The 17,233-nt window shown below is 35.2% G+C and overlaps 8 protein-coding genes across 10 annotated transcripts in view; 5 read left to right on the top strand and 3 right to left on the bottom strand.

Annotated features, from left to right (window-relative positions):
- Positions 1–930: 930 nt before the first annotated feature.
- Positions 931–2,530, top strand: LOC106641143 (uncharacterized). Its single transcript, XM_014355426.2, has 7 exons — positions 931–1,064; positions 1,237–1,443; positions 1,527–1,585; positions 1,669–1,794; positions 1,879–2,046; positions 2,126–2,317; positions 2,383–2,530. Coding segments are annotated over exons 1-7 (897 nt in total). The 5' UTR covers positions 931–1,063; the 3' UTR covers positions 2,527–2,530.
- Positions 2,531–2,636: 106 nt separating this feature from the next.
- On the bottom strand, positions 2,637–3,766 carry RpS23 (ribosomal protein S23). The gene is made up of 3 exons (XM_014355522.3): positions 3,666–3,766; positions 3,111–3,270; positions 2,637–2,955 (listed from the first exon to the last, which is right to left on the bottom strand). The coding sequence occupies exons 1-3, from the start codon at positions 3,667–3,669 to the stop codon at positions 2,688–2,690; spliced, it is 432 nt and encodes a 143-aa protein (XP_014211008.1). The 5' UTR covers positions 3,670–3,766; the 3' UTR covers positions 2,637–2,687.
- An 87-nt stretch (positions 3,767–3,853) lies between these two features.
- Positions 3,854–8,570, top strand: dare (NADPH:adrenodoxin oxidoreductase, mitochondrial). The gene is made up of 6 exons (XM_023392144.2): positions 3,854–3,912; positions 4,019–4,058; positions 6,840–6,981; positions 7,057–7,275; positions 7,359–7,574; positions 7,738–8,570. The coding sequence occupies exons 3-6, from the start codon at positions 6,859–6,861 to the stop codon at positions 8,563–8,565; spliced, it is 1,386 nt and encodes a 461-aa protein (XP_023247912.2). The 5' UTR covers positions 3,854–3,912; positions 4,019–4,058; positions 6,840–6,858; the 3' UTR covers positions 8,566–8,570.
- On the top strand, positions 3,908–6,474 carry aft (cap methyltransferase 2). The gene is made up of 4 exons (XM_089592991.1): positions 3,908–4,058; positions 4,215–5,663; positions 5,743–6,295; positions 6,362–6,474. Exons 2-4 carry the CDS (start codon positions 4,221–4,223, stop codon positions 6,472–6,474), a joined length of 2,109 nt encoding a protein of 702 aa, XP_089449117.1. The 5' UTR covers positions 3,908–4,058; positions 4,215–4,220.
- Positions 8,571–9,511: 941 nt separating the features above from the next.
- Positions 9,512–11,635, top strand: LOC106641194 (uncharacterized). Its single transcript, XM_014355518.2, has 7 exons — positions 9,512–9,682; positions 9,825–9,877; positions 9,960–10,247; positions 10,352–10,907; positions 10,977–11,195; positions 11,263–11,399; positions 11,466–11,635. Exons 3-7 carry the CDS (start codon positions 10,202–10,204, stop codon positions 11,624–11,626), a joined length of 1,119 nt encoding a protein of 372 aa, XP_014211004.2. The 5' UTR covers positions 9,512–9,682; positions 9,825–9,877; positions 9,960–10,201; the 3' UTR covers positions 11,627–11,635.
- A 229-nt stretch (positions 11,636–11,864) lies between these two features.
- LOC106641196 (nucleoside diphosphate kinase 6, mitochondrial) lies at positions 11,865–12,844 on the bottom strand. Its single transcript, XM_014355521.2, has 3 exons — positions 12,598–12,844; positions 12,110–12,413; positions 11,865–12,045 (listed from the first exon to the last, which is right to left on the bottom strand). The coding sequence occupies exons 1-3, from the start codon at positions 12,673–12,675 to the stop codon at positions 11,891–11,893; spliced, it is 537 nt and encodes a 178-aa protein (XP_014211007.2). The 5' UTR covers positions 12,676–12,844; the 3' UTR covers positions 11,865–11,890.
- On the top strand, positions 12,744–14,268 carry Prx6a (Peroxiredoxin 6a). The gene is made up of 6 exons (XM_014355520.2): positions 12,744–12,897; positions 12,983–13,205; positions 13,287–13,443; positions 13,557–13,774; positions 13,852–13,924; positions 14,039–14,268. The coding sequence occupies exons 2-6, from the start codon at positions 13,120–13,122 to the stop codon at positions 14,183–14,185; spliced, it is 681 nt and encodes a 226-aa protein (XP_014211006.1). The 5' UTR covers positions 12,744–12,897; positions 12,983–13,119; the 3' UTR covers positions 14,186–14,268.
- kis (chromodomain helicase DNA binding protein kismet) overlaps positions 14,228–17,233 on the bottom strand; it is a 33,736-nt gene continuing 30,730 nt past the window's right edge. For all 3 annotated transcript variants that reach the window (XM_089593315.1, XM_089593317.1, XM_089593316.1), the window contains one exon: positions 14,228–17,233. In XM_089593315.1, the coding sequence (XP_089449441.1) occupies positions 15,059–17,233 (2,175 nt within the window). In that variant the 3' untranslated portion in view covers positions 14,228–15,058.

Below are 17,233 nucleotides of genomic sequence, written 5' to 3'. Positions count from 1 at the left end.
TATTCTTTTTCATAAATTGTGCGTTTGGAAAAAGTTACTATTCTCGCGATTAATTGACGGCTAAAGATATCCTACATGCGTATCCAACATTTATTTTGTTGTACTTTCTTTGGATTCGTTTACGAAACTGTTGATTATAAAGCAAACTTGATTTATATTTTATAATTTAAAAAATGTTTGAGCATGACAATAAAATGTCACACGTGCCGCGGTTCTAAGTAAGAAAGAAACGTATTAAAAAAAAAAAAAAATTAAAAAAAACTACTATACACGTTTAATTTACTGAACAAAAATGAACAACTAAAATATATAGATAATATATCATCTTATACCTGCAGGCGTTAACGACCTTTCGTCGTGCAAACTTGTTTTGTATAATACGTTGATTAGATATTTTTATCCTGTGAAATAATTTAAATGTAATACCCTCTCTGAAAAATACATCAAGTGTGTTTTCGATGTTAACCAAGCGACTCTGCATCTTATACGTTATATACGCATCAGATTACGTTTATGGTATGATCCATTTTTACTATAGTAGGCATGTGTAGAAAAAAAACGGCCATGCAACAACATTTGAAGTTAACTGCATTCATTTAGAGTAAAAATTTGGAAAAGTCGAAAAATAACTACATAGTTTTATTTCACTTTGTCCGTTGTTTGTAAAATAATTGTATTACAGTTATTCCATTTCATGCCCAACTAATAAAAAATCATATACGTAGCTTTATGTTCTACCTTTTTACATGAAATACTTATCACCCGGATGTCATTGATGAGGTTCTAAATAAGTGAGATGAGAAGTTGGATGTTTTACTTTTGAACTTGGCGGCATTTTGGCCTCTCGAAGTTTGACAGTCGACTTCACGTGATAGGTCGACAATCGACAAGTGTATTTCTCTCAGGCGTATTTTTAAAAAAGTAACCGAAAACACCGAAATCATATTTACTTAAGTAGATTTGTTATAATTTCTCAAAAATGTAACTTTGTGTCATTTGTATACAATTGAAGTCTTGTCTGACTGAACGTGATATAATCTCAGCATTAATTTATATCTCAATTAGTAAGTAGTAAATAAAATACATACGTTAATTAAATAAATTATCCTACTAAATCCAAAAGCCGACACACTAAATCCAATGTATTTTAAGAAATTTTTTAATTTTATAGTTTTAAAAATGTACCAGAATAACCTTACTTTTAAAAAAAAATGCATTCAATACATTAATCTGCAGTGAATACCAACAAGGATGTTATTCATGATTTGTACAACACTTTGCTGAAACTACGGTATCCTGAAGTTGCTCAAACATCCATCGATGAATTTGAAAGTACTATTCTCACTGGTACTAAGAGACTAGATTTTCTATCTTGGGTACTTCAGGAAGGTTCAAATAAAAATACGGAACTTTTCAGTAAATTTAAAGACAATTCTTTAAGCAGTAAGAATTTTGTAACTAAACTATACCTAATTTATGAATTTCTTCCTAATATTGACAATTGACAGTTTATTATTTCATTTCAGATAAACTTGTGAAATGCTTCACTCATATTGGACTGTGCACTGATGAAAATATTATATTAGTATGTAATGGTTCATTGAAGCAATACTTGATGCACTATCAAATAAATTTTTAAATAGTAAATCAGTTGTATCTAACTTTCAGGGGAAATGTGACATCAACAAACAAATACATTTTCTGTCTCTTTTGACTCTATTTATTAACAACGTTCATTTGCCGGATTCTCCATCTCCAACAAATTATTTAAATGCTAATAGTATTTCAGAAGTGGTACAAGTGAAAAATTATTAATTCAGTAGCATGTTTTTTACATTCTAGAATTATGATTAAAATGTATCTGTAAAATTTTTATAGATTGTCAATGAAGGGACAACGTTATCCAATCTACCAATCAATGTCACTTGTAGAAACAACATCGATGCGAGCTGGAATGAAGACAGATTTTCGGAGTTAACGAAAAATACAAACATCAAGTTATGTTCTGACTTAAGTTTTATAGATGTGCTGTGTTTGAACATTAAGGTAAGCAAATTGTTTTACTTAAAATAATTCGAGTATGTATAACCAGGGATTGAGTAATTAGTTCCTACAATCATTTTAGAAAAAAGTCAATGACCTTGATTGTGACAAAGATTTAAAAAATTGGATTCCTGTACTACAAGAATTTAATTCTGCTTTCAAAGACATTATGACGACTCCAATTCCAGATTCTAATTCTAATGCATTTTCGCACTACAAGGAATTCAGTACCGATATTCAGAAGGCATATTCTTTGTTTTCAACTTTTAAAAAGGTAAATTCAATCAATTTTATTTTACACAAAAACTTTAACGAACTTTAATGTAAAAATCTTTTCAGACTTTAGTTATTGAGTCTCAAATAAAAAATGGACTTCTCGTAGACAAATCAGTTAAAAGTAACAAGTGCATAAGTGAAGTGTTGCAAAACAGCCTTGTTTTGATTGAACAAGCTTATAACGCGTTGAATGATAAAATTTGTTAATTAATTTCGTATGTTATTTCTGTATTTAAAATATACTTTTACATTTTTATATAAAAGATTTATAGCTAATACTAAATTATTTGAAAGACATATAGGTTGAATAATAAAGCTTTCTTGAATTTTTATAGATTTATTTTATTTTTACAAAACAAAAGTGTATCTTAAGACCTCGGACGCTCCTTTTTTTCTTTGTAAAGAGCAAGTAAAGAAACGTTGGCAACCTTGACAACCTTAAACCTGACTCCGGGAATGTCACCAACAGCGTGGCCTTTACGACCGAATCCTGCAACTAAGACTTCATCGTTCTCCTCAATCGAATTGAGACAACCGTCCCTTGGTACAAAAGCTGTGATTTTTTTTCCATTTTTGATCAACTGTACCCTGACGCACTTCCTAATGGCAGAGTTGGGCTGTTTGGCTTCAACACCACTGTTAATACAATAAAATTGGTTAGTAAAAAGAAAGAAACAGAAATATACATTAACAATTTTCAAAAGAGAAAATAAAATTGTTGACTCAAATTAATCATAGATCATGGCTGTAGTTATGATTTTTAGTAAACTGAAAGTTGAATGTGTACATACACTTTCTCAAGTACGATGCCTTTTGCATGAGAGGCACCTCCAAAAGGATTGGCCTTCCATCTCGTGCCAAGATGTGCCTTTTTGTAGTCTTTGTCGTTCCATCTCTGATCACGCCTGTGATTGACGTGCTTTCGGGCAGTTCGAAGACCGCGGGGCTTACCTGAAAAAAAAATATATCGAGTAAGAAACAGAATTTCATAACCTTACTTGCTCAGTTGCACAGGTTAGAAGATTTAATTTCACTGTCACGTCACGCTTCAACAGGTATCTCTGCTAAACAACCACTGCAAAAAACGGATTTTTTAGCGGATGCGAATTACTATAGTTATCGTTTTGATTAAACGTGAAGAAGTTATGTTCGCATCATCAAGAGCACATGGCTATAGGACTTGGAGGGCTGATGATTTTTTACGACAAATCTCACTTGTATAACTGGGAGTGCAATTTAAGGACTTGCACCGCGCGTTAATTATGAAAAATTAAATCTTCAACACTGAAAGTTATTGCAAAATAACGAATATTAAACGAAAAGTAATCACAAATTTGGAAACATACCCATGACTCTCTGTGACTGTAGACAGAAGAAAGAGCGTGATTCGCGTTGCGTGCTTGTGCTGCTCTCTGAGCTCTCGTGGCGGTGGTGGCGCTACTATGGAGTACTGGACGACCAAAGAAAAGAGAGGGAGAGAGTCACGGTCGGTAGTACCGACTCGGTATACGAAAAAAAGTCGTAAGAGACTTGATATTTTTTCAGGACGGCGACGTCTGGCGACGTGGAAGATAATTTGTTAAAGGACTAAAAGTAATGAAAATTACCTCCTTGTATTGTTTTGACAAGTTGACACAATAGACAAATAATCATTGGAACTTTTAACATTGGCAATTCATTAAGTACTTAACTTTTTCAGAGTTGATTTTATATCCGGCAAAAAGAACACTGTAATACAGGTAAGTGAACACAGTATTTATTTTGACGTTACACTGCTGATTCCAATGTGCAAAGTGTTGTATGTATTTGCATATGTAGAAATTCAAAGAGAATTATGAATTTTTTTTTGTATACACACAAACCAATTAATGCTTGATAAATTTGTAATGCATAAGCTGATAATGGAAATTAACAAAAGGCAAAGAACAACGTCAACAAGGGAGTCTAATTTTTATCACAACCAAGATGAGGATTATTATAGAATAGATAGCATAGTTGATAACGTATTTAAAAAGTCATTTACCCTCACTGGCAATGAGAGATACACTCTTCCAAAGCCTGAATCCATGTTTGTCGAAGAATCATGGGAAATTGAAGAACTACAACAGATTAAACAAGAACTGAATGAAACTAAATCGAAACTAAACAATTTCTGTTTGGATAATTGGCACCAGCATACTTCACAAAGAAACAAAGCTAAAGACATAGAATGGCGAGTGCGCAGGGAATTTGATCCGGAATTTGTGACACAAGCATGGTGCAAATTTCACGAGATTGTCTCTAAATATCCATTAGTTCCAAAAGAAAGTATTTTTAGAAACGAAAATTCATTTGTTTCTTTACACTTGTGTGAAGCTCCTGGTGCTTTTGTAACTTGTTTGAATCACTGGTTAATGACAAATGCTCCAACTATTCGTTGGAACTGGTTGGCTATGACTTTTAATCCATATTATGAGGGAAATTCTAATGCTAAAATGATTAGTGATGATCGTTTCATACTACATACTTTGAAAAATTGGTTTTTTGGAGAAGATAACAGTGGAAACTTGATGACCTTGGAAAACTTGGAAGCTCTCGTGAAAAAAACACAAGCAAAGGGAAAAGTTAATTTAGTAACTGCTGATGGGAGTATAAACTGTCTTAACAACCCAGGGGAGCAAGAAGGAATCGTAGCGAGTCTTCATTTTTGCGAAGTTGTAGCCGCTATGCATATTTTAGAAGCGAGTGGAAACTTTTTATTAAAAATTTTCACAACTTTTGAGCATCAATCTGTTTGTTTGATATTTTTTTTATCTTGCGTTTTTCAAAAATTACATTTTTACAAACCAGTCACTAGTAAAGAGGGAAATTCCGAGGTCTACTTAATATGTCTCAACTTTAAGGGGAAAGAATTCATTTCACCCTATTTGACTGTACTTAAAAAAGAATATGGACAAAGTTCTACCAAAGCAATGTTTTGTAAAAAAGATGTACCAGATAGTTTTGTACAGCAATTAATTTCTTGTGCTCGAATTTTCAAAAATTATCAGTGCGAAGTTATAGATAGCAACATTGCGGCATATTCTGATAATCATCAATCCAAAAACAATTATGAAGTAAAAAGGATAGCAAACTTAGTTGCAGATAAATATTTGATGAAATTCCTACTGCAAAAGTTACATACAGATTTACAAATCGTTGGAAATCTAAGATTAAAAAAAAATCGAATTAATCACTGGACTGTACAACCCGCTGCTGAGTCGTATAATGAGCGTCAGAAAAAACAACTTTCTGAGCCTATCTATCGAATATTAACGTTTAAAGAACAGTTCAAATATTTAGAACCAAATACTTTTATATTCAAAGTAAGACATTACGTGCTTTCACTATTTCTTTAATTACCGTACAATTTTTGTATCTTCTTACTCTCCTTTTTTTTTACAGCCTGTTAATTCTTGCATTAGTATCAACATTAGCGTCGGAAAACCTTACGATAGAGTGCAGAGCTCAAGATTTTGCTCGGTACAAATTACGGAAATTTACAATCTTTTATTTCAAGCCATTGATGTAGAAAAAAACAAAATGATCTGTTTACCTATCCAAAAAAAAGTTTTACATTATGAAAATCATATAAAAGAGCTTCAGAATGATTCATGTGAAATTATTAAATTTCAGTATACTCAGACTTATACAAATAATCAAACTCTTGCTCTTGTAAGGGAAGCCCTAAATAATTTGAACAAGGGTGAAAATTTGATTATTCTTGGATTTCAATTGCTAACTCAATTTAATGTTGGCCTAATATACCTACTGTCATACACTTTTGTAACAGTAGAATTTCTCACGAATGAACAGATAGGATGTTGTATTAACTTTAAATGTTTCAAAAGTAGAGAACTTATTTTACAAAAACTTGAAGATTTATGTCAGGCTACAGAAAAGGCTGTGAAGAAAAATCTTACTGTTTTGTCAATAACGTCCATATTGGAATTATATGGTAAGATTGTCATAAAATTTTGGTTTGTTATTATTCTTATTGAATTTTTATTAAAATTTTTTTTAGATTCGGACTTGTATCCTATTATTGTGAAACTGAACAATTGGATTGCTAAATTTTGTGTGGATTATATTTCTGTAACTTATGAAGAATTGGATAAACAAGACTCAATAGAATAATTATTAAAATAAATTTTTTTTTTTTTTAAGCAAAACATACTTTGATTTGATAACAAATCCCTGACGGTTGTATGTAAAAATGTAAATAAAATAAAAGTCCAACTATCAAAGACAGATAGTGCAAAAACCGCTTTAATTGTTATGAAGCGGTATAGAGCTCAATTCAATTCTGTTTAACATGATTTGATTATTTTAAAAACATTTTTAATGTCATCAAAGTTTGCAACTCATTGTAAAAAAATGTCATGCACAAATCAATAATTAACATTTATGAATACTTGAGTGATTGGATGAAGCAGTGTAAGATTTAAAGTATTTTATTTTTAAATAATTAAATAAAATATTACTGAGTGTGATTTTTTCAGGTTCTCAACAGTTTTTAAAATGTCAAAAACTGAAGTACTGATAAAATGTCTGAGACAAATGTCTTCACAAAAAACTACTGCCAATATTTGCATCGTTGGTGCAGGACCTGCTGGATTTTATTCAGCTCAGCAAATCTTGAAAGTATGTACATTTTTACAAATTTCGTGTTGATTTGTTATAATTAATTACATAAAAAAAATCTTTAAAAAATTGTAGAGTATCGCTAGTGTTAAAGTAGATATTATAGAACGATTGCCAGTCCCTTATGGTTTGGTGAGATATGGTGTAGCTCCAGATCATCCTGAAGTAAAGAACGTCATAAATACTTTTCATAAAGTAGCTAAAGATGAAAGAGTGCAGTTTTTGGGTAACATAAATGTTGGAAAAGACGTTAGTGTTAGCGAATTGAAGGAATACTATGATGCAGTCTTATTGGTAATACATGTTTATTTGAAAAAAAAAAAAATTTATATGTATATATATATCTCTTTTTATTTAGTTGACATTTCTAATTAAAGTCTTATGGTGCTGAAGAAGATAAAACATTGAATATTCCAGGAGAAAATTTAGAAAATGTTATACCAGCAAGAAGTTTTGTAGGCTGGTACAATGGTGTTCCTTGTGATAAAGATTTAGATGTTGATTTAGGAGTAGAAGATGCTGTTGTCTTAGGTCAAGGAAACGTAGCCATTGACGTTGCTAGAATTCTTTTGTCTCCCATTGATAAATTGAAAGTAAGTAATGATGAGCGATTTTTTTTTTTTAATATCAACGTCTCCAAGAAATAAAAAAGTTGGACGTATCTCAGATAGCGCTTGAGATAACTCTTTTTTTCTTGGGGCCATCGATGTACTTGTGCATTACTAAAAAGTATAATTTTAATGAAAAATTTTTTAGAACACAGACATAACGTCTTACTCTCTAGAAAAATTATCACAAAGCAAAGTCAAAAGAGTTTGGCTTGCGGGGAGAAGAGGTCCATTGCAAGCAGCTTTTACCATTGCTGAACTTAGAGAACTATTAAAACTAGATAATTGCAAAACGTGTTGGAGAGCGGATGATTTTGATGGTTTAAAAGAAATCGTTCCCAATCTCGCAAGGCCCAGAAAAAGATTGACGGAACTAATGTTAAAATCTGTCGAAGACGTAGCATCAGACGTACGACAATGGGAGAAAGAATTTCATCCGATATTTTTACGCAGTCCTGTAGAAATTTTAGGATCCAAAAGAGTTGAAAGAGTTAGGTTTTGTGTTAACGAATTAGTAGGCGAGGATATGTTGAAACAAACCGCAAAACCAACTAATAAATTTGAAGAAGTGCCGTGTGGCTTAGTAATAAGAAGTATCGGGTATAAATCTAATCAAATTGATGGGTGTGTTCCTGTTGACTTGAAAAACGGAAAAGTTTTAAATTCGGCTGGAAAAGTAGAAAATAATTTGTACGCGGCAGGGTGGGTTGCAACTGGACCCACTGGTGTAATTCTTTCAACTATGACGGATGCATTTCGGGTTGCGCAATTAATGGCTCGAGAACTGAAAGTTGTTGGACATAAACCTGGTTATCATGAATTAAGAAAAGTTCTGTTGCAAAAAAATATTCACCCAATCACTTACGAAGGATGGCAAAAAATAGATGAAGAGGAGTGCAATAGAGGCAAAAAACTGGGAAAACCTAGAGAAAAAATTGTAGATATTTCTGAAATGTTAAAAATAGCCTCGAGTTAATGTTAATGAAAATTTTATATATATATATTGTCATTAAATTTTACTAACACCGGTTTTAATAAATTTTACTTTTTGTAATTACCTCCATTTCTATCTGCATTTTTATAGAATAGTAGTTTTCGTACCTGGTGGCGCATGTAGTTGGATGCGCACCAGGTACGAACCCTATTTTTTCTACCGAGGGCACACCCAACCCTCAAAGTAGCCCAAGGTAGGAAAATAATTTTTATCCTTAATTGATAAACTTTAATTCAAAAGATCAACTATCGTGCACATGGAGTGAAACATAGCGAAGCGTAACGGCAGCATTAAAAAAAACGTCTCAACTTTTTCTAAACTTATGATATTGTTTACATATATTCGTAGTTGTATGAGTAACATGGTAGTTTTTTTTTTGGAAAATTACTTTAATACGTTCATTACCAAATACACACAATCAAGTGCTTACCGCCAGCAAGCTTTGTCCTCATTGGCCACTGTCATGACGAATCCTCGCGAAAGCGGCGCTGCCTCCCCCCCTCCCCCCGTGGGAGAACCGGGAAGGAAAGAAAAAATGTCGGCGTGCGATGGGCGGGGGGACACTTTTTTCTCTCTCTCTCTCTCTCTCTCTCTCTTTCAGAAATGATTTCTATAGATGCTCCGCCCCCTACATAAGACCGCGGGGCCTAAGGCCCCATACATATACAGATATATAACATGTCCTCAAGTTTTCTTCAATTTATTGTACTTGCAGAAGTACACTATTTGATCTTTTGAATTAAAGTTTACTCAACTTTATTTAATTCCGAGTGTACGTACTAAGTATGTTTCAAATCCGTTCAATAATTGGTATATTAAGTATACACCTTTACGTACATATATGTATACATATAGCAAAGTTACACCTTAGAGCATAACATACTAAGCTTATATGCTCTAAATAATGGTCTAAGAGTTTCTACGGAATCGATACTTTGCCACCAGTACTTTCGTGAGCGTGTATAGATATAAGAATGTGATTGAATAAAATTAATTTTAATAATCATAAGTGTAAAAAAAGGCCTTAAAAATTGTTTATTCGAGTCAAGGTTTAAATGCAGTCAGTTGTCTGTCAAATATGTGTCTGCTGTATATATAGGTATACCAAGCGGCAAACGCGCTGTAGCAAATAGCAAGCTCTATATATATATGCGTGTATACAATTACAAGGGCTTGTTGTTTTTTGTGTCAAGCATTTTTCTCTCCCATCGATTCTTTATGGCAAAATCAATTCGTTCCAGGTATACCTAGAGTCAATTAATCGGCAACTAATCGTTTTCTACGTTCGAAGCAGGTAATAAGCATAAATCATTGGTACAAATAATGTACTAAAAAAAAGTTTTAAAAAGTTAAAAAAAAAAAAAAAAAAAAAACAGCACACCACGAGACAAGACATGCTCAACTTTCACGTAAACAATAATTGTCATTAGTTGTACTTGACGCTATTTTGAAGAAAGATGCCGTTTGCATAAAAACGATGTCAAGTATGACGTATCTGCTGTGGAATTTAATTTAAGAGGAGCACAGAAACTGATTCATACGTCGCGACTTCAAGTTAACAACTTTTAAGCGTTTAACCATTTTTTTCTCTCAAATCCTTGCTGGTCCAAGTAAAATAATGATGCGTGACTCAAGGACTTTAAAGGGTCTCTTTGCCGATCCTCGTAAGTTTTATTTAGTCATTCATGATCTATGATGTTTATTAAATATTAGTTTTACTATATTGATTACATATATATAATGCACTCTCTCATAATTGTCATTTCAGAGCCGCCATGCAGAAAAAATTTTATCAAAGAAAATGTTAAGAGTGTTCGTCAAATGGAAAAGCTGTTTCACTCTAATGACAATAATGTGAAAAATTTCAAATTTCAAGTTTCCAAGACAATCAAAATGCCAAATACACATATTTTTAATAAAAATCATAGTACAACAAGACACAGTGGTCTGTTAGATTCGAACATTGATGAAAATGATGGTGAATTGACAAAATTATTCAGTAAAAAGCTTTGTTTGGACAATCAAAATCATAGGAAAAGAAGTACATCTGGGCTGACAAACAAAAAAACTATGGTAAAGAAATTTGCAAGGCCATCTATTCACGGGGGTGTACTTCGAAAGAGTCAACATGGATATAAAGAACAAGCTGTGAATCACAAAACCGATGCTAAACAAAAGATCAAGTCTCAATCTATTGGAGATATTGTAAATCAAGGATCAAAGGAAGAGACTCACACCAGTGAAAATATCAACTGTAAAAGTCAAGGGGTTCAAACAGTAGACACAAATGACATCGAAAGTATTTACTCTGAGGGTATTATAAGGTAAAAATAAGAAAATGTGAATTTTTATTTTATCCTGTTGAGAACTTAAACGTTTATTTCAATTGTAAGATATCCATCCGGGAATGCAAAAAAAGCCGATAGTTGCCAATCAGATAGGGGTGATATGGTTTCCGAAGAAATTGATTCACCTAAACAAGATTTGGATCATTTGACGCAACATAGCAGTCCATCTAGTAAAGGATCTGTTTCTGTTGCAAGTAGATTGGCATCTCAACTTAGTAAAACTGGTGCACCACCAGCGAGTTATCGCGTGGGAGTCGTTCCCAAGTATGTAAAATTTTCTAAACTCATCTGTGTCACACTTGCCAAAATAATACAATATCTTTATGCACAGATACATCAAGGAAAGAAAAGAAGCTATGCAAAAGGAACAGTCAGCTAAAATTGCGGCCAAACAGTCCGATTGCCCAAAGGGTCACGTTTCTCTACCTGACAGCGAGAGAAAAGAGACATTGTGTATACTGAAAAAAAGTAAATACATTTACTTCTAATATAAGTTATTTTTTTAAAAGTGTTTCATAATGAAATTTGTTACAGATTATCAGGAATATGTTCACGAGCTCAATGGTCTGCCTATTAGAACAGATACTTTGAGATCACAGAGAAGAAAAATGGAAATAGAAAAGCAGTTGTCCAAGTTAGAAGATGCAATCAAAGTATTCTCACGACCAAAAGTTTTTGTTAAAGTTGATGCATAACTAGTAAACTTTATTTTTTATTATGGTTAAAAATCATTGTTATCACACTAAAAGCGAGAACTTTGACATTTAAGTCTCGCTAAAGCAATTAACTTGAATTTATCGATAGTTGATTTTTAGTATGAAATTATCTAGTCTATGCATTTAATTGTAAAACATGCGCAAAGTACAAATCAAAAATACACGTATTTTTCAAAAGTATAACGTTTATTGCTATAACAACAAAACCTTACCAGTTTAGCAATGTACACTTAAAAAAACAATTTACACATGACTTTTATTTACACTATGTACAAATAATTCCGGGTCGAAGATCAATTTTCCAGTTTGGAAAAATACCTTATCATTGTGATACCAATTTTCAATATTAAAATCCTTAAAAAATACTCCTATCTCTCTTACAGCTGATTCTTCAGAGTCTAAAATTGTATCAATTGTTAAATTATTGGTAGCATGTGAATTGAAGTACTGGTTTATCTGTACCTGATCCATGAGCTGCATTTCTTGTGTCAGAGAGTCCAAACATTCCTCTAATCGTATCAGGAGCTGTAAACTGAGCTTGATAAACTTTTGTAGGGCCCAACAATTGTCGCCATTTAATTACTGCATTGGATGAGGCCAAAATATGAACATCTGAAGGTCCACTGCACATAAATGTGAGGAGTCTGTTGTAAAAAAATTTTCCTTTATGTTCTCTATAAAAGTCTTCAGCTTCCTCGTTACTAATAGTCAACCGACGCGTTTTCACCACCTTGAATTCGTTGACCAGAATAATTTCTCTGATTTTCTATATTAAAAAAATAAGTGCAACATCAATGAAAATTTTATCCTTGGGAAGTATAAAAAATATCCCGAGTTGTTGTTTTGTTCATTAAATTAAATAAACGCATGAAAAGTTAAAACTACCAAATTAGCTTTTTTAAAATTAGATTAATTTATCTAATTTGACAGAGCAAAGGTTAGAAAATTACCTGCAATGCGATAGGAGATTTAATAATGTGAGGTTTAAGTATGGCAAGTGTCAATTGAAATGGATTTGATGATACCATTGTGACATCTGCGAATCGATCTGTCTTTTTACATTTTTAAAGCGCAAACACTCGTCACCGGCGACTTAAATTATTCATTTTTATACAAGAATTCAAAACATCGCTTCACACACAACTGAGGCATGAGCACGTCGAGCGCGGAGCGCCGGAAGGCTGCGATATCTTATATGAGCAGTGATAGCCTCCGCGTGCTCATAAGTCGCGGATTCGAATAGTAAGTAGGTATGTATATGTGTTTTATCTTTTTTTTTGTACCCTATATATTTTTTTACATGATAGATGAATGATGAAGTCTATACCGTTTTAGAAAAAAAAGCTTAAACACCAGTTGTCAAGGGAACTCATAAACATAAATTTAAACCTTTTTGTAAACCAAGTGTTAATGATACCTACACTATAATTTGATACTTTAACACAAGAAAATTTTTTATGTAACGGTCGACAATGGTTTTATTGGGAGAAACGTTTCCAAATTTTATTGCAGAAACCAATATTGGTGAGATAGACTTTCATAAGTGGTTAGGAGATTCGTAAGTGTCATATAATATAGTTTTTATCAAAAAAATTTGAAAACTTTAGATTTTTACGTGAAATGGTAATCATTTTTCCAGTTGGGGAATCTTATTTTCTCATCCAAACGATTTCACTCCTGTTTGTACAACTGAACTGGCCAGAGTTGCAAAACTATTTCCAGACTTCCAAAGGTCTGGGGTTAAAGTTATTGGAATTTCTTGTGATTCTGTCGAGTCTCATAGAAAATGGATTGAGGTAAAACATAAAGAATGCCAAAACATTAAAAACAAAATTTCATGAATTGCATGTGCACATATATGCGCATTTTTATGCAACGATTGCCATTGAAAAAGTGATTTATTTTCTAGGATATAAAAGCGTATGGAGAATTATCAGAGTGTGAGTTTCCATATCCAATTATTGCGGATAAATCTCGAAAGATAGCAGTCAGCCTGGGTATGCTTGATCCTGCAGAGCTTGACAGCAACGGACTACCAGTTGCTGCAAGGGCAGTTTTTATTATCGATCCTAAGAAAATCATGAGATTGTCAATTTTGTACCCAGCTACCACTGGACGAAATTTCGAGTAAATGTTTTTTTTTTCAACTCAGCCGTTTCGGAGCTGTTTAAAAACATTTTCATTAAGGATTTTCTAACTTACAGTGAAATACTGCGTGTCATTGAGTCTCTTCAGCTGACAGAAAAACATAAAGTAGCTACTCCAGCTGATTGGAAGGTAAATCATTCGAAAAAAATACTAAAAACCCATATTATCCTTTCCTAATGTCAAAAACGGTCATTATGCCCGTTGATACGTAAATAAATGATATAAAAATTTATTTATTTACAGAAAGGTCAGCCTGTTATGGTGTTGCCAACTCTTTCCAATGAAGAAGCAAAAGCAACTTTTGGTGATACCATAAAAACAGTTTCTGTACCTTCAGGTAAATCTTATATCCGCATAGTTCCACAACCAACAAATGCTGAAAACAATTAAAAACAAAATTTTAACAAGTTAAATTGAAATGAGTACAAACAGTTACATTTAACAGGATTTAATCAACTTTTTATACATTGACAAATTTGAAGATGTAATTTTATATTTGAAATAAATTTTTCATTTAATAATAAACATACATTCGTTGATTTAAGTGAAATTCATGTCTACAAACAACAAAAGAAGCCGTTTATCATATCACCTAGTAAATAATTAGAAGTACACTGCATTATATACATTTTTCCAAGTAGACGGTCTTATAATGATATCTAGGCGAATAGTATATAATATTTACATTTTCGTTTAACAAGTTATTACTAGTTTACGTTTTTTCCTTTTCTTCATACTATGATTACACTATTATGCGTATAGTATTCAAAGTGTATAGTAGCAGTAGTTATATAAAACAGTCCCTGGTGAAAACCAATACGTTCAAAAAGATAATAAATTTAACAAAATTATATCTCATTAAGAATTAATTACCACACAAAATATATTACATCACAAAATACTATTGCCCACCTTTGTGTAGGGTTTATCACGTATTTCTTTTACACAGTGTCATTGTATTTTTCACGTTTATTTATTCATTATCTTATTTTTTTCATTTTTCTATGTTTTTTTTTTTTTTTCTTTTCTTTCTTTAAATCGGTTTAATTTCATTTCACTATGTTACTTATAGTTTTCTGTTGTCAAATATCAATAATCACTCGTACGCGCGTTTCATTATTATTTCATTATTTTTATGATTATTACTATCATTACTATTACTATTATTATTTATCAAAGTCTCTCGAATCCTGTCTCGGTGGATCACTTAAAAAAAAAAAAATGTTAGATCAGAGATTGTCACATTCGATGAGCGGATCAGTTTTACTCCAACGAAGCATGACTTTCCTGTTGCTCGGCTTGCTGCTGTTCGCCTTCCATCAGGCTCCGCGCTTGTCGCTCCGCAGCTGCTCTGGCTTGTCTGCCCGCGCTTGAGCGCAGGTTCTTTCTTTCCACAGGAGGATCCAGGTTCAAGCGCTTGGCACCCCTTGACTTTTTGCTCTTTGGCCCCCCCTTATTGTCCTCGGTGGGCTCCGTTTCGCCAGCACTCGAGGCCTTACCCTGACCCTCACCGCCAGACTTGGAACCACTTGAGCTGCTGCCACTACTGGACAACTGCTGGGCCAAATGGCCGTGGACCTCCTCAATCGGCACTGACAGGGATGGTAGGGCACCGGGCTCGCTTATCTCTTTACTACCAGTAGAGAGGTTGAGCGTAGGACTGGGTGCGGGACTTGGTCGCTTCACAGGCGTCGAGGGCGCTGACGGGGTCGGGGACAGCACTGGCGATCTTGTAGCTGGTTGACTGGTCGTGGGCGACGGCACGATTAGCGGCGTCGGCGCTGTCGTTGATGTCGGCGTCGAGGCTGCACTCAAGCTCGGACTCGGCGTGGGAGTTGTCATAGACGACCTGATGCTTACATCCATGGCTTCGAATACCGGTTCTATGGTGGCAGCAATTTTTGGTGTGGCCGAGCGAGTAGGGTATGGAGGTGGATTGATGACCTCGCGGTGAGACGAGGGTGGCCTCGAGGGTGGTCTGGAGGGCGGTCGAGAAGGCGGTGGCGGCAAAAGCGCGCTCTCACGAATCGCGACAATACTAGCCGAATCGGTGTCTCGGTGCTCTTTCATCTCCAAGCGTGGCTTCTTCATTATTGGCTCGAGAGTTACTTCCAAAGATGAAGGTACGTGTGGCTCTCCATGTCTGTCTGGAGTGCGGACTCGTTTTGCCGAGACGTGCAGGCTATCGATATTTCTCGTAAACAGCTCCGCACTGGTCTTGCTCAGATGCTCCAGGGCCTCCTTCATCTCTTGCTCTTTGGTCTTGCGCTCGATTCGTGCTGACAGATCTGCGATGTCGCCGAGCTCTATTGTTTCCATGATTGTTCTTTTCTCAGTTTCAGCTCGCTCGTGAGCGGCAGCGGCAGCGGCGGCGGCAGAGCTGGCCGCTGTTGAACGTCGTCGCTCCTCGGAAGCGGCCGCGGCAGCAGCAGCAAGCAAAGCCGGATCCGAATACTGCAGAGTGAAAGATGGATCCACCGAGGGATACCTCGACTTCTTATCCGACTCTTTGCGCTTCATGGCCTCAGCGACGTCCCTGCTGTGTCTGCTGGCACTAATCGAGGTGGAACCAGAAGACGAGCCAGACTTGCGCGTCGAGGATGTCGTTCCGGCGCTCGAGGTTGGTGGATTTAGTAGGCCACATTGCGCCAAGCTCTCGTATGCCGACGAAACGCCGCCGGGCTGCATGGAGAATGGGTTAAGGGCGCCGAGGCCGAGTGGCGTGTAGAGCAGTCCAGGATTCGGGAAGAAAAAAGGAAAAGGCGTAGTCGTCGGTAAAGACGAGGATGTCGAAGTTGATGGCGCGGAGGATTTGCTAGTAGGAGGATCCATTTTCGTACGCGACTTGCTTGTACTAGAGGTGCTTGTTGTGTTTGAGTTGCGGGTACCAGCCGAGCTAACGACGTTCGTTTCCGCTTGACTCGTTGCCGTGGCACCTAAGGCCTCCATTCCGCTTAATGAGGGAAGACCCAATCCGGCGAGATTAGCAAAGAGCGAATTCGTGAGACTCATGTTACTGAGATTACCGAGATTGCCGAGGCCGCCGAGTGCACCCAAATTGGGCAGACCACCAAACGGCATCAGCAGTGGGTTATTCTTTGGATCAAAGTTGCCCAGTGACAAGCCCGACAAAAGGGAATTGTTGAGATTGCCCAGTCCAGGGAAATTTAGACCAGAAGCCATCGATGTCGCAGCCAGATTAGCTTGATTTACAGATTGTTGGTTGTTCGAACCCGACATCATGGGAGGCCTGCCAGGACTCTTTCCCTTATTATCTCTTCCTCTATCTTGTCCCGAAACCCTCTTTTGCTGCATCTCATGAGGCAAATTACCTCTTTCTTTGACAAGATCCGCCCACTTTGGATCGACATCGAACATGGGATTTTCCATCAACCATTGCCCGAGTCGTTTGAGCTGTGGTGCTTTACTTCCTGTCAC

This window comes from Copidosoma floridanum, unplaced genomic scaffold (genome assembly GCF_036245765.1).
Source record: "Copidosoma floridanum isolate Cflo_tuat_1 unplaced genomic scaffold, Cflo_Japanese_pri ptg000019l, whole genome shotgun sequence".
NCBI classification, from domain to species: Eukaryota; Metazoa; Arthropoda; class Insecta; order Hymenoptera; family Encyrtidae; genus Copidosoma; species Copidosoma floridanum.
The sequence above is the reverse complement of the archived record's forward strand: the minus strand, read 5'-3'. Positions and strand labels throughout refer to the sequence as shown.